Genomic DNA, 13,584 nt, shown 5'->3' with positions numbered 1-13,584 from the left:
AAAATAAACAAAGGTTATAAATATTTATTTACCGTAATAGATGTTTTTCAAGATATGCAATTGCTGTTCTTATTAAAGATAAGACATATAAAAATATAGTTCATGTTTTCTAAAAAAATTTATACATGGAAAACTATATAATTTACAAACGGATAATGGTAAAAAATACTATAACAAAGAATTTAAAGAATTATTGAAAAATATATCATTAATCATGATTCTAATTTTTCAGAATTAAAATTAACATTTGTAGAATGATTTAACAGAACACTTAAAGAAGAAATGTGGCAGAAATTTGCTTTACATGGGAATTATAAATGGTTAAACTTAGTTTAAATCTAGTTGATGAATATAATAATGCAAAACATTCTACAATAAGACTAGAAACCAAAAGAAGTAAATGAAAGAAACTTAAAAATAATTAACACTGTATCTAGTCAGAGACTAAAGTCTACTTCAGATGCTGCTTAATTTAACAAAGGTGATAAAGTGAAAATTAGTAAATTTAAAGGTCTTTATCAAAAAGGTTATGCGGCTAATAGGTAAACAGAAATATTTGAAATTTAAGATGTTATATCTTCTAATCCAATTACATAAAAATTAAAAGATATAAAAGGACATTTTTATGAACAAGAACTATAACAATGAAATATCCTGATTTACACTAAGTTGAAAAAAAAATTAAAAATAAAGGTAATAAAGTTCATGTTAAGTGGTTTGGTTTTGATAATTCATATACCAGTTGGGTAAATAAAGATTAAGTTATATTATAAAATTTCATAATGATGATGAATACTAGTTAAATCATTAATCAATTGCTCTTGTGTACAGTTATTCAAAATATTGAAATAGTTCAGATGAAAGACAATACTTAAATTTTGTTTCATTCATTGATACAGATTTATTGAATTAGGATTATACTTCAATCTTAACATTTCTTCATAATTTGGATGGCTATCTTCGGTTTAATATAGTTGCTAGGGTAAATTTTTTGTTGTGTTCTAATGACATAATATTTATATTCACATACACCATCAAATTATTTTAAAAGAATCGATGTTGCTCTTAAACTTCATCGTTTGTTTTAGGAACTCTGTGTGGTGCTAAACTATTTATTTCTTCGTTTCTTGTACCTATTATTTCTGAAGTAATATTAACTGAATCTCTCAAATTTTGAATATGATCATCATTCGTTTTCATTCTATCATCTTTTAATTAATTTATTTCTGTGTTTAATTTATTCAATTCTTGTAGTTGTTGCATACAATTATCTTTGTCTTTTATTTGATATTCATACACATCAATTATCTCTTTTCTAATATTATATTCACCATGTTTTCTAATTGATGGTAAAATTTCATGAGTAACCAATTTTGTAAATTGTTAAGCTTCTTCTTTTTTAGAAGATAAAATTAGTGAATATAATCCAGATAAATATTGAAGATATTTCATTGCCTTTTAACACCGGTAATTTACCAGGTTTAGATAAATGTTCATATTTTACTTTATCATCAATATCTACATGTTTTCTAATTGCATCGTCTGTACTTTATACTCTAATATCTGTGCAACATCTTTTACTTGAAACCATGGATTATTTTTTCATTATTAATCATGAAAACTTATTGTTTTTGTATGTAACCTTGTTGTTGTACAGCTGTACAATTGATTCCATTTAAGAGAATTATTTTTTTTTACTTTTGCAAACAATAAAAAGTACCTTAAGTATTATTTATGATTAAGTGAAATTTAAATGAAAAAAACTTTATGTATTATATTATTCTTAATTCTACTGAAATGAAGATATCTCTGTTGTTGTTTGTGAAAATAATAGTAGCTGCACCAGGTTTAGGACTGCAAAATAATAAGGCAGCTAAACATTTGTTGATTTTGGGAACTTAGATATTTCACCAAAAACTGAAATAACCCAAGTTAGTGACGAATTATTAAGAGAATCATTAATGTTATTTCAACTAACACACAATCTTGAGGTTGCTGGTGAATTAAGTGAAGAAACGTTATGTTTTATGAACGAAACTAAATGTTGTGTAAAACATTCATTTGATAGTTATAGAACTAGTCTGTATAAATGGAAAAAAGAATATAAAATGGAATTAAAAAGGAGCAAATAAAAGAGTATTAGAAATATGAAATAGAGATTTTAGTTTATGGCAGAAATATAATGGTATTCAGTTTATTCATGATATCAATGATCATGATAATTTAATTATAGGTAAAAGCCGAACACATTTATGTGAATTTAATGGTCAACGTTGTCCAAAGGAGTTAGATGGCAAAGGAAATGTGTTAGGTCATAAATTTTTTTCCAAATATGAATAATGATCCATTACAAATAGATATGGATAGAGATGAAAACTGGTACTTGGAAATTGATAAAAATGCACCAAAATATCAAACAAATCTGTTTGAAGCTGTAGCACATGAAATCAGTCATGCATTCGGTTTAGAACATTCAGATGTACTTGAACCAATTGTGTATTATTACTATGATGGTTCACATTTACAATCATCTGATGATATGGATGCTATTAAAAGTTTACATGGAACACAAACAAATACACCAGCAACAAAAACAACTGCTAATACTACTATTACCATGTCAACTATAACAACTTAACCAATTGAATCATTATGCAAACTTAAAAAATGTGATCACCTACTATTTTCAAACGGAATTTTGTATATTTTTTCGTAAGTGGGTTTTGATAATGAGAATAAACCACAATTAATAACTACCACAAGATTTACAAAAAATAGATGGCATATATCAAGGACAAAGTGGTTAAATTGTAATATATGTTGACGATATGTTTTTATGGTAAATTTACACACATTACAATTAATTTCGGGAATTCAAAGTCAATAGTTACAATATGATTACATAAAAATATTTTATTACATAGCATAGTAAACAGTTATTCAGGAAGAAAATTTTTATTCTGTAATGCATACTTCTATGTAGAATTAGATGAATGTACTTTTAAACAAAATTACAGGAAACTATAACTAGAAAATTTCCAGGATTACCACCAAAAATGAATTCTGTGTTTAGATACACAAATGGTTTGTTGTATTATTTCAAAGATGATATCTTCTATAAATACAGTGAATTTACGTAAGAGTAGTTAGAGGTGGTGCAATTGATTTATCTTTGTTAGGTATTGATTGTCACAAAGCATCTGAATTTATCCCTAAAGTAATAAATGTACTGAAAGATTCAGTACAAAATTTACAGGGTATAATTTTTTTATAAATCTAATAAAATTATTTTCTTATAAATGGAGAACCAAAACGAAATGCGAACTAAAGTAAAAGCAACTTAAGTACTAATTGAGGGATGTGAAATGGAAATTCAATGTCCTGTTTGTTTAAGTCATTAATATAATAACCAATTAGCTAAAGCAAGCTGCAATCACATTATTCATAAAGAATGTATCGACCAGTGATTAAAGGATATATAAAATGGTCTTCTATGTTGAACTATTATTGAAAATAATGGACCAACATTAAAAGATACAATATCTGCACTGGATTCTTTAGCAATAACTACAAGCTCTATTAATCCCTTATTTGATAGAAATCGACAATTTAGAAATAATGGTTACGAATCTGATGATGATTATTAGTGATAATTATTTTTAAAATTATTTATATGAATAATTTAAAATTAAAAATTTTACTTTTTTATGTTTCTAATAATTTTTCTCTATATAAATGGAGTGAGTTCAACAAGATTATTCTGTAAAAATTAAGTTTTGTAAATATTGTAATACTTAGAATTCAGTTGTTAATTTTACTTTCCAAACATACTCAAAAGATGGTTATAGAACTATATGTAGGCCATGTTAAAATAAATATCTTGAAGAAAATTACAATAAAAATCGAACTGAAACTTTGCTTCAGTAGCTCAGATGGTAGAGCAAAGATCCCGAGTTCGAGTGTCAGTCAGGCACACAGTTTTAATCTGCCAGGAAGTTTCATATCAGCGCACACTCTGCTGCAGAGTGAAAATCTCATTCTGGAAACATCCCCCAGGCTGTGGCTAAGCCATGTCTCCGCTATATCCTTTCTTTCAGGAGCGCTAGTTCTGCAATGTTCGCAGGAGAGCTTCTGTAATGTTTGGAAGGTAGGAGACGAGAAACTGGCAGAAGTAAAGCTGTGAGTACCGGCTGTGAGTCGGGCTTCAGTAGCTCAGATGGTAGAGCACTTGCCCGCAAATGGCAAAGGTCCCGAGTTCGAGTCTCGGTCGGGCACACAGTTTTAATCTGACAGGAAGTTTCATATCAGCACACACTCCGCTGCAGAGTGAAAATCTCATTCTGGAAAAATCGAAATCCTTCTAAATGTGGAAAAAATTTTCTGAATATTATTTCAAGGAAGATGTAAGACGAAAATCCAAGTGAAGATCATACAAAGAGGGAAAATGAATCTACAATGAATAATTAAGAAGTTATAAGTGAAGAAAAAAGAAATGTAATTTTTTCAACATATAAAAGATTAAAATTGTTTTTACATAGCACAGCACATAAAAGATAAACATAATAATAAATGTAAGAAATGTGCCTTAGAATATTTTAAGAGTAAGAAAGCTTTAACTTTAAATAATAATCTTTTATGAATAATTAATAAGCCACCCATTAAATACCTATCATTTTGTTAAAAAAATAAATTTTACTAATCTAATGAATTTTTTTGTAACATATAGAAAGGCCTACTAATCTTTAGAAAGTAATTAATTGTAAAACTAATTTTTTAAATTAAATAATAAACTAATTCTATTAAAAACTAATTGTTACAAACTAATAGTTTAAAAACTAAATAATAAACTAACTGATTGTTAAACAAATTCATTAAAAACTAATTTTTTTAAAACTAATTCTCTATTTGAATAATTATTTATTTTATAATAATCTGTGTGCATCTATTAAATAATCCTCATTTTATTAATAAAAATAATTGTTACGAATCTATTAAACCATTTTTTGTAACAAATAGAAGAGCAAACTTGAACATAACATTTCTGTTCAACTAGAACAAATTGCTTATCGATTACATAGGTATACTGTTGCAAGACTTTGTGAATGGTATAAAGAGAATAGTTTACAAGGATATTCAAATTTATGTTTGGCTGATTTAATTAAGTTTATTATTAAAACTTCCTGGCAGATTAAAATTAATAATAACCGTACAATTTTTATTAGTAATCATCCAAATATTGTTAGAAATAATATGCCTGTAGCAAGTGAAAATAATACAAATATTGTTGATAATAATACATCTGAAGTAAGTGAAAATCATAAAAATTATATAAGAGATGCAAGTAAAAATTATGAAATTATTTTGAATATTTATATACCTGATGAAGTAAGTGATAAACACAAAAATATTGGTAAAAATAATAAAGTCGAAGTTAGTGATAATTTTTGGAAAAGTTACCATATTATGATATTTATGACCTTTTTCTAACTAAAGAAGATAAGCCATTAAAAGGAATATTTCCGTTTTCTGCAAATGTATTTTGAAAACCAAAAGCTAGAAAACTAATTTAAGGTTACTTTGTTGAAAAGGCATTTTGAAACGCATTACATACAAAAAATTTAGAAAATAATATGGATATTCTTGATCCTAATCAAGATTTAAATGCAGTAAAAACAAAAATTTTTAAGATTGTTGAAGTCAATTTGAAAGTACATCAAGGTATAAAGATAAATTTTAAATTATATTGTGATTATAAACTACAAACAAATGAAAAAATGAAAAAGTACAAGAATTAGGACAACAGACACCAAATAATACTGTTTTAACAGCCGAAGATTCAAATAAGATATTCAAATATGGTAAAAGACATATTTTAGAAATGTATATAATTTTCAAACTCAGGGATGTGGATGGTCATTAAATAGAATTATTGGTTTACAATTAGCAATTAACAAATATGTTCCTCTGAGTGGATCATCTTATATTTATTTATCTGAAGTAATAAAAAACAAAAAAGCACATATTAATGTGAAAAATGATAACCAAAAATATTTTCTGTGGTCTATAAAATCAACTTTGTTCCCTGTAGGAAAAGAATGCTGAAAGAATAACAAAATATAAAGAAGTTGGTGTTGATCTTGATAAAAAACTTGAAAACATTGAATTTCCTGCTCTAGTTTATGATATTCGAAAAGGAGAAAAAATAATTGATGTATGTATTAATGTTTATTCATTTGATGAGGAAGATGAATGTTTTCAAGTGTGTCCATTAAAAGTAACAAAAGCTAAAAAGGAAAACTTGTAAATCTACTTTATGTTAAATAAGATAATTATTCACATGATTGTTATATGAAAAATTTATGTGGACTTGTTTTATGTCGAATGACAAAACATATTAAAGTAAAATCTATTTGTGATTTATGGTTATTACGTTTTTATAGTAAAGATAAATTAGATGAACACACAAAAATTGTTTAACTAATAAACCATTTACAGTTGAAATGCCAGGTGAAGCAGAACCTGTACATTTTAAATCTTATCAATTTATACATAGAGTTCCATTTTTTATTTATGCTGATTTTGAAAGTTAACTTTGAAAAACGGATAATTGTGAACCAAATCCAAATACACCATGTACAATGAAATGCCAAAAAGATGAAATGTATTTTGTTATTATATTAAATAAATAAATATATATATATATATATATATATATATATATATATATATGGAAATTATAAAGATCATGTTTTTATAGAAAACCAGATATTCATAAAAAATTTATAGAATGAGTAAAACAAGAAGTTGAAGAAATTGGAAGAATTTTTTCTGAAATTGAAGAAATAAAACCACTTCATGTTGATGAATATAATATTTGTATAAAATCTACAATTTGTACTCTATGTAAATGTCCTCATACAAAAAAAGATAAAAAATTACACCACCATGTTCATTTAACTGGAAAATTAATTGCTCCATTATGTAACATTTGTAATTAAAAACTAAAACAACCTAATTTCATACCTATTTATTTTCATAATTTATCTGGAAACGACACTCATCTTTTTGTAAGAGATCTTGGTTATGATGATACAGAAATAGAATTAAAACCAAATAATGAAAATCAATACCTTAGTTTTAGTAAGTATACAAAACAATTAAAAATGAGATGTGTTGATACATTTAAATTTATCGCTTCTTCACTTTATAAAGTTTCAAATTTGAAGAAAAATTAATGAAAGAAATTAAGAAGTATTTTTCTCCTGAATTATTTATCTTAGTAATTAGAAAAGGTATTTATCCTTATGATTACATGGAGAATTGAAAAAAAATTGAAGAAACTCAATTATCAAAAAAGGTACATTTTATAGGGAATTAAATGATTGTGACATAAGTGATGAAGGTTATGAAAAAAATAGTGTGGGATCAAGTCACGGTTAAGAACCTTAGTGAATTTAATGATTTATAACTTAAAACTGATGTATTATTGTCTTGTAATGTTTTTGAAAATTTAAAAAAAAATTTATACAAACATAAAATCTAGATCCTTTTTGGTAATTTGCTGTATCAGGTTTATCATGGGACGCAATGTTAAAAATTATAAAGCAAATTCCGAATTATTAAATGATTATCATATGCTTCTCATGGTTGAAAAAGGAATAAGAGGTGGAATTTCACAACGTTGTAAAATATATGTAAAAGCAATTAATAATAAACATTTAAAAGATTAAATTATAAAGAAATATTTAATAAATAATGCATCTAGATGCAAATCATTTATATGGTTACGCTATGAATCAATATTTATCATATGATGGATTAAAATGTGATGAACCCAATATTTTTGATTGTACAAGAATAAGTGGAATGTCAGACAGTAGTCAATATGGCTATATATTTAAAGTAGGTCTAGAAAATCTTAAAAATTACATGATTTATTTAAAGAATTACAGCTAGCTCCTGAATAAAAACTTATTCCAGGTGCAAATGAAAGTTAATCAATAACTAGTTTATATTAAATGTGTAATTATGTAGTACATAATCGAAATCTTAAACATTAATTATCTTTAGGAATTAAATTTACAAAAATGTATAAAGTTTTAAAATTTAAACACTCTGATTGGTTAAAGAAGTATATAGATCCAAACGCACAGAACTTAAGCTACAAATGATTTTGAAAATGATTTATATAAATTAATGAATAATTCTGAATTTGGTGAAACAATGGAGAATATGAGAAATATAAGATATAAATTAGGTTCAAGTAATAAAGTATGTGATAAACTTGTAGCTAAACCAAACTTTAAAAATAGAACTACATTTACTGAAAATCTTGCTGCTGTTTATATGAACAAAACTAAAATAATATTTAATAAACCAATTTATGTTGATATAATTAGGATACAATTGATTTTTCCAACATTATATATATATATGTATATATATATATATATATATATATATATATATATATATAATAGTCCGCATGTAAACAAGAAAGTTGTTGGTAAAATGAAAGATGAACATAATGGAAACATAATGGAAGTATTTTGTAGTTTAAGAGCCAAGTTGTATGTTTATAAAGTTGGTGACAAAATAGAAAAGAAATCTGAAGGAATTTAAAAAAATGTGTTATTATAACAAAATAAGTTTACAAGATTATAAAGATTGTTTATCTGAGAATATAGAATAACAGAGATTTTAATGTAGTTGAAAGTGAAAAACATGAAATACGTACAGTTAAAGAGTATAATAAAGCGCTAAGTCCTCATGATAATAAAAGATATGTTTTAGAAAATATAATACATACTTTACCATATGGTCCTTACTCATTCCTGAAAATCTAATAAAAATTATTATATATAAAGCTGATATAATTTATTCTATATAAATAGAGACTACTTTTATCAATAAGCTAAATAATTTAAGTATTTCTAAAGAAATTAGAATAGTTAATGTGGTAGAGATATATGTATTATATAATATCATGGACTGTGAATACTTTAATACTAGATTTAGAGAACAACTTTGTCTAGAACTTAATAATGATTTTAAAGTTAATTTAACACATTGATTTTCTAAATAAATTGACGATTTTGATTTTGATATAATTAAAAGATGACAAATAAAATGAAAATATAAAAGTTAAAAATAGAAATAATGTATTTCATGATATAGAGTTCTCAATGTAATAAATTTACTTCTGTTTACTAATAAATTACTTATGTTCACAATGTAAAATAATTTTCTATACTTATTCTTTAGTATAATTTTAAAAAACACTTTTTTTATAGAAGTTAAAAATAGGACAATTTTTTGGGGGCTAAAAATGAACTAAAAATGCTTGTTTATATACTTATTCTTAATATAGTCTTAAAAAACACGTTTTTCACAAAAGTCTGGATAACGAGCGATATTCTCATTTTCTTAAAACTGTGCTAGTGAGCCAGAACATACATTTTTTTGTCTACTCAGAATACTTTTCCGCTCCCCACCTCAAATTTCCCACAGTGCTAGTGAGGCACGCACAAAGTGCAGCGCGATAAACTGTGCCACAACTACAAACCCGCGCGATCTGTCGCAGGCATGTGTAACATCCCAGTCACCTTGCGTCACTATTTCCGCAGTCCCATTTGAACCCGTGAAGTTACAATTACACGCACTGCACTGCGTGGCGCCAGACACGCTATACATGTCTTAATTTGCGCCTACCCTTAGACAGAAGAGTACTGAGGAATATACCCTGAGAAATATGTTGATGATCATGATCAAGGTAAGACAGATACAGAAGGGTTCTGAGGAAAATTCGCTGAAGAATATGTAGATGATAATGAGTGTGAATGTACACTACTTTATAAAAACTATTTGTGGACATCTTATTTATTTACATTTTCTGGCCTTCAATGCACCACCCTAGCCCACTTTATATAAAAAGTTTTCTAGTTTTCTGTCAGCCAAGTACTTCATTCTTTCCGATCTTATCCCTCTTTCTTCATTGGAAATCACCCTTTCTTTGTCTGTTTGTTGCTTCTCGTTTGGAGTCCAGTTTGTTTCGTGATTTTATCAGGTTTGTTGCTTCGGTCTTCCAATGTTATCTGTTCTTCATCCATATTTTCTTTGATTTATGTAATCTATTTAATGTTGTAATAACTATTGCACAATTTTTTTATTATTCTCCTGATGATCTTGTTCTCTGGTGTTCCGATTACATGTCCAAATAGTAAAATGCGAAACGCATTAGTGGAAAATAATATGCGGTCTATCTACCAATTGCCTCTCTTTTTAGTCATCAGTCCTCTGTGTTGTTTCATGCAGCCACCAACAAATTCGTCTCTTTTGCCAAACTCTTCATTTGAGTGTAGCAATTGCTATCTACGTACTTATCTGTTGGGTACACTGCAATCTCTGTCTTCCTCTACAGATTTTGCCCTCTATGGTTCTCTGTAGTAACGTGGAAGGTATTTCCTGATGTTTTACCATGCACCCTATCATACTGTTCATTCTTCTTGTCTGTTCCTATCTTTGTCGGTTACACAGAGTACTTCCTGTGACCTTACCTTACTGGTCCTCTTCATTTTCAACATGCTTCTGTTTCGATGCTCTTGTTTTACGGTTTTCCCAAATTCTTTGACCAACTACCATGCCATGATGTGCTCCATGTACATATTCCCAGAAATTTCTTCTTCAAATTAAGGCCTACATGTGATACGAGTATACTACTTTTGGGCAGGAATTCCTTCTTGCTTGTAGTACTCCGTTTTCTACATCCTCGTAGCATCAATCTGTTTTTTACGTCCTCCTTTGCATCAAACGTCATAGGTTATTTGCTTCCAAGAAACCAAATTCCTTAACCTCGTCTACTCTACCCCGTTATCACCAAGGTTGATGTTAAGTGTCACACAGTTCTCATTTACGTTACTTGTAACTTCTCTTGTCTTTCTCCAGTTCACTCTCAGTTACTATTCCGTAGTCATTAGACTTCTTCACTTTCAGTGAGGATATCAACGTCATCAGCGAATCTTAACACTGATATCCTTTCACCTTTAATTTCAATCCCAATCTAGAACCTTTCATTTATTTCCGACATTGGTTCTTCGATGTACAAATTTAAGAATAGGAGCGAAACACTTCATCATCGTCTTACACCCTTCTAATCCGAGCACTTGTGTACATATTTAGTAATACACGTATTTCCATATAGCTTACACTTTTTTCTCAAAATTTAGGACAACTTGCCAGACGTTCTGTCTCATCCCAAAGGTGATCCATTGTGTTCGAATCCGTTATCTGGACAGGTCAGTCCGTTACAGGAATGCTGGTTTTCAAAAATCGTTGATTAACAGACGCTGCTTTATGACTGGTTGGAATGTCATACTCATACCAACAACGTCTCCGAACTGTTCCTCTGACGTACGATATGGAGTAAAATGTGCTTATATCTTAATCAGTTACCGTTTTCTAAGCATAATATGGGGACCCACTCTGTAACACCCCCTCCTCCGTACTTCGCTCTTGGCGTTGTATACGGTAGGAGGTAACGTTCCCCAGGCATCTCCCAAACTCTTCCATCTGATTTGCACAGGTTGCAGCGTGATTAGTGGCTCTGTTTCCAGTCATCCACTGTCCGGTGGCATCACTCTTTACAGCTCTTTAAGACCAGTGTGGCACTGCTTCAGAAATGTTTGGTTTATAAGGAGGTGCTGACCACTGTGCCCACTACTCACTGTGTTAGCTGGGCTTCTGGTAGCACCGTCCAACCCGTGGGCGATTCCCTTCCGGTTATTTGTAGCCTCCCACCGCAATGCGCAATTCTCCTGTGCGTTACTACGTGAGGTCGGCGTGATTGTGGCTTAGCTGTGGTTGTTCTTCGTCTTCCTGCATTACAGTCACATCACAAACAGTCGATGTGGCCAGTTTTAAAGCACTTGTAATATCCCAGATACGTTGATGAATAGGATATATCCAATGATCAGGCCATGTTCGAAGTCACTGAGATACCCTGACCAATCCCATTTCCCATTACAGTCCCATTTCCTGTATCACAGTCACATCACAAACAGTCGATGTGGCCAGTTTGAAAGCACTTGTAATATCCCAGATACGTTGATGAATAGGATATATCCCATGATCAGGCCATGTTCAAAGTCACTGAGATATCCTGACCAATCCCATTTCCCATTAGTGCCTTCCAACTGCCAATACTATATGCTTTGCCTCCTTTTATACTGGCGAGGTAGATTCTCTTGACAACTTGTCGTAAACTGGGCATTACGTAGGGATGTCTGATTACGCTTTATTAGAGTCTACTGCCGATTTCCCTACATTTCAAAGACAGTCGCTTAAGAACGCAGATAGTTCTTAGTATTGGTACAGCGTATATTTTGTTCTAAATAGGAATGACTGAGTATTTTCGACATTTTCGAATATTCCCAAGTAGCGTGTCTTGTCGAGTTATACACGCGGAAGTTGACATATGCCAAAAGGGTTGACAATTATACAGCATTTATTACAGTCTGGTACGTAAATGATTTACTAATTTTTCAGAAAAAATAATGCAGTCTTACAGCCATAAATTGAATACCTACGGCATTCTGACCGCAAATATCTTGTTTCTGTAATACCAACGTTTTATGTCAGCTGCTCCCTGGTCTTGGCACGCCTGTTTCCTATCCTGATATTCTACTCCGTTTGGAAGGCCCATCAAGTCTCCTAGGAAAAACTTACGGATAAAGCATTGGACTGAGTGTGAGACTCCACGCAAGTGAACATCAGGATCACAACATGGGCAGTTCGATTTCGAGACTTATAGGAGCTACGATATATCCATTTTGTTGCCTTTTAATTTGCTGATTGGATAACAATTAACTGCATTTATTGACAAGACCTATCCTGATACGTGTTCCATAAATTTTCGGATGCCATTACGGTGACTTTTTGGTGTTATTTCTATCTCCTGAAGTTCTGAGAACAGTTAGTATGTAAACCATAGTCATAAAACGTTAATGCAATGACAGCAGTTGCGTGTGTTCATGCACTTACCGACAGACAAAGCAGATTCATGCATAGGTCCGGCCGCTGCTGATACAAGGGACTGTGCCAGGATGAACAGCACCAGGATGTCTGGTGTGAGGACCAGCAGCAGTCTGCTGATCATGTGGGCAACCAGGCAGAGGAACTGCAGGAGCTGCCGTCCATACCTACAATCGTAAATGAAAGTGAGCAACGTTATTCAGCATCAGGAGGGTGGTTTCGTACTTATTAAGGCACTCATACTGTGATTACTAATCCCTTCAAGAGATTCAGGAAAACTAACATACTATTCTGCTGTTCTGTCAGGATCTATTGCACCGGGAGCAGCTCCATTCTCGATTAAGGATTCTAGCTATGGAGAAAGGACAATACTATGGGGTTACAGATGCCTAGTAATCTCAGTAACTTGCCTCAGTTTGCAAGTATCTTCGACACGCTAACGCTTCATGTAAGCATCCCCTTGAGGAGATCACATAAGTCGCTGATGGCCAATGGGTCGCGTAAATAAGGTTGTGCTGAAACTGCTCTGATATTGGCGAGCTATTGCGAGACATG

At 30.2% G+C, this 13,584-nt stretch overlaps 1 protein-coding gene across 1 annotated transcript in view; it reads right to left on the bottom strand.

The window, feature by feature from the left end:
* LOC126176540 (solute carrier family 22 member 7-like) overlaps positions 1 to 13,584 on the bottom strand; it is a 114,961-nt gene that overhangs the window by 52,927 nt on the left and 48,450 nt on the right. Inside the window, exon 4 of the mRNA XM_049923696.1 lies at positions 13,039 to 13,196. Coding sequence (XP_049779653.1) covers positions 13,039 to 13,196 — 158 coding nt within the window. The remainder of the gene's footprint in view (positions 1 to 13,038; positions 13,197 to 13,584) is intronic.

The sequence above is a fragment of the Schistocerca cancellata genome, chromosome 3 (assembly GCF_023864275.1).
Source record: "Schistocerca cancellata isolate TAMUIC-IGC-003103 chromosome 3, iqSchCanc2.1, whole genome shotgun sequence".
Classification (NCBI taxonomy): Eukaryota; Metazoa; Arthropoda; class Insecta; order Orthoptera; family Acrididae; genus Schistocerca; species Schistocerca cancellata.
Note: the sequence above shows the minus strand (reverse complement) of the source record. Positions and strands in the feature narration are given on the sequence as shown.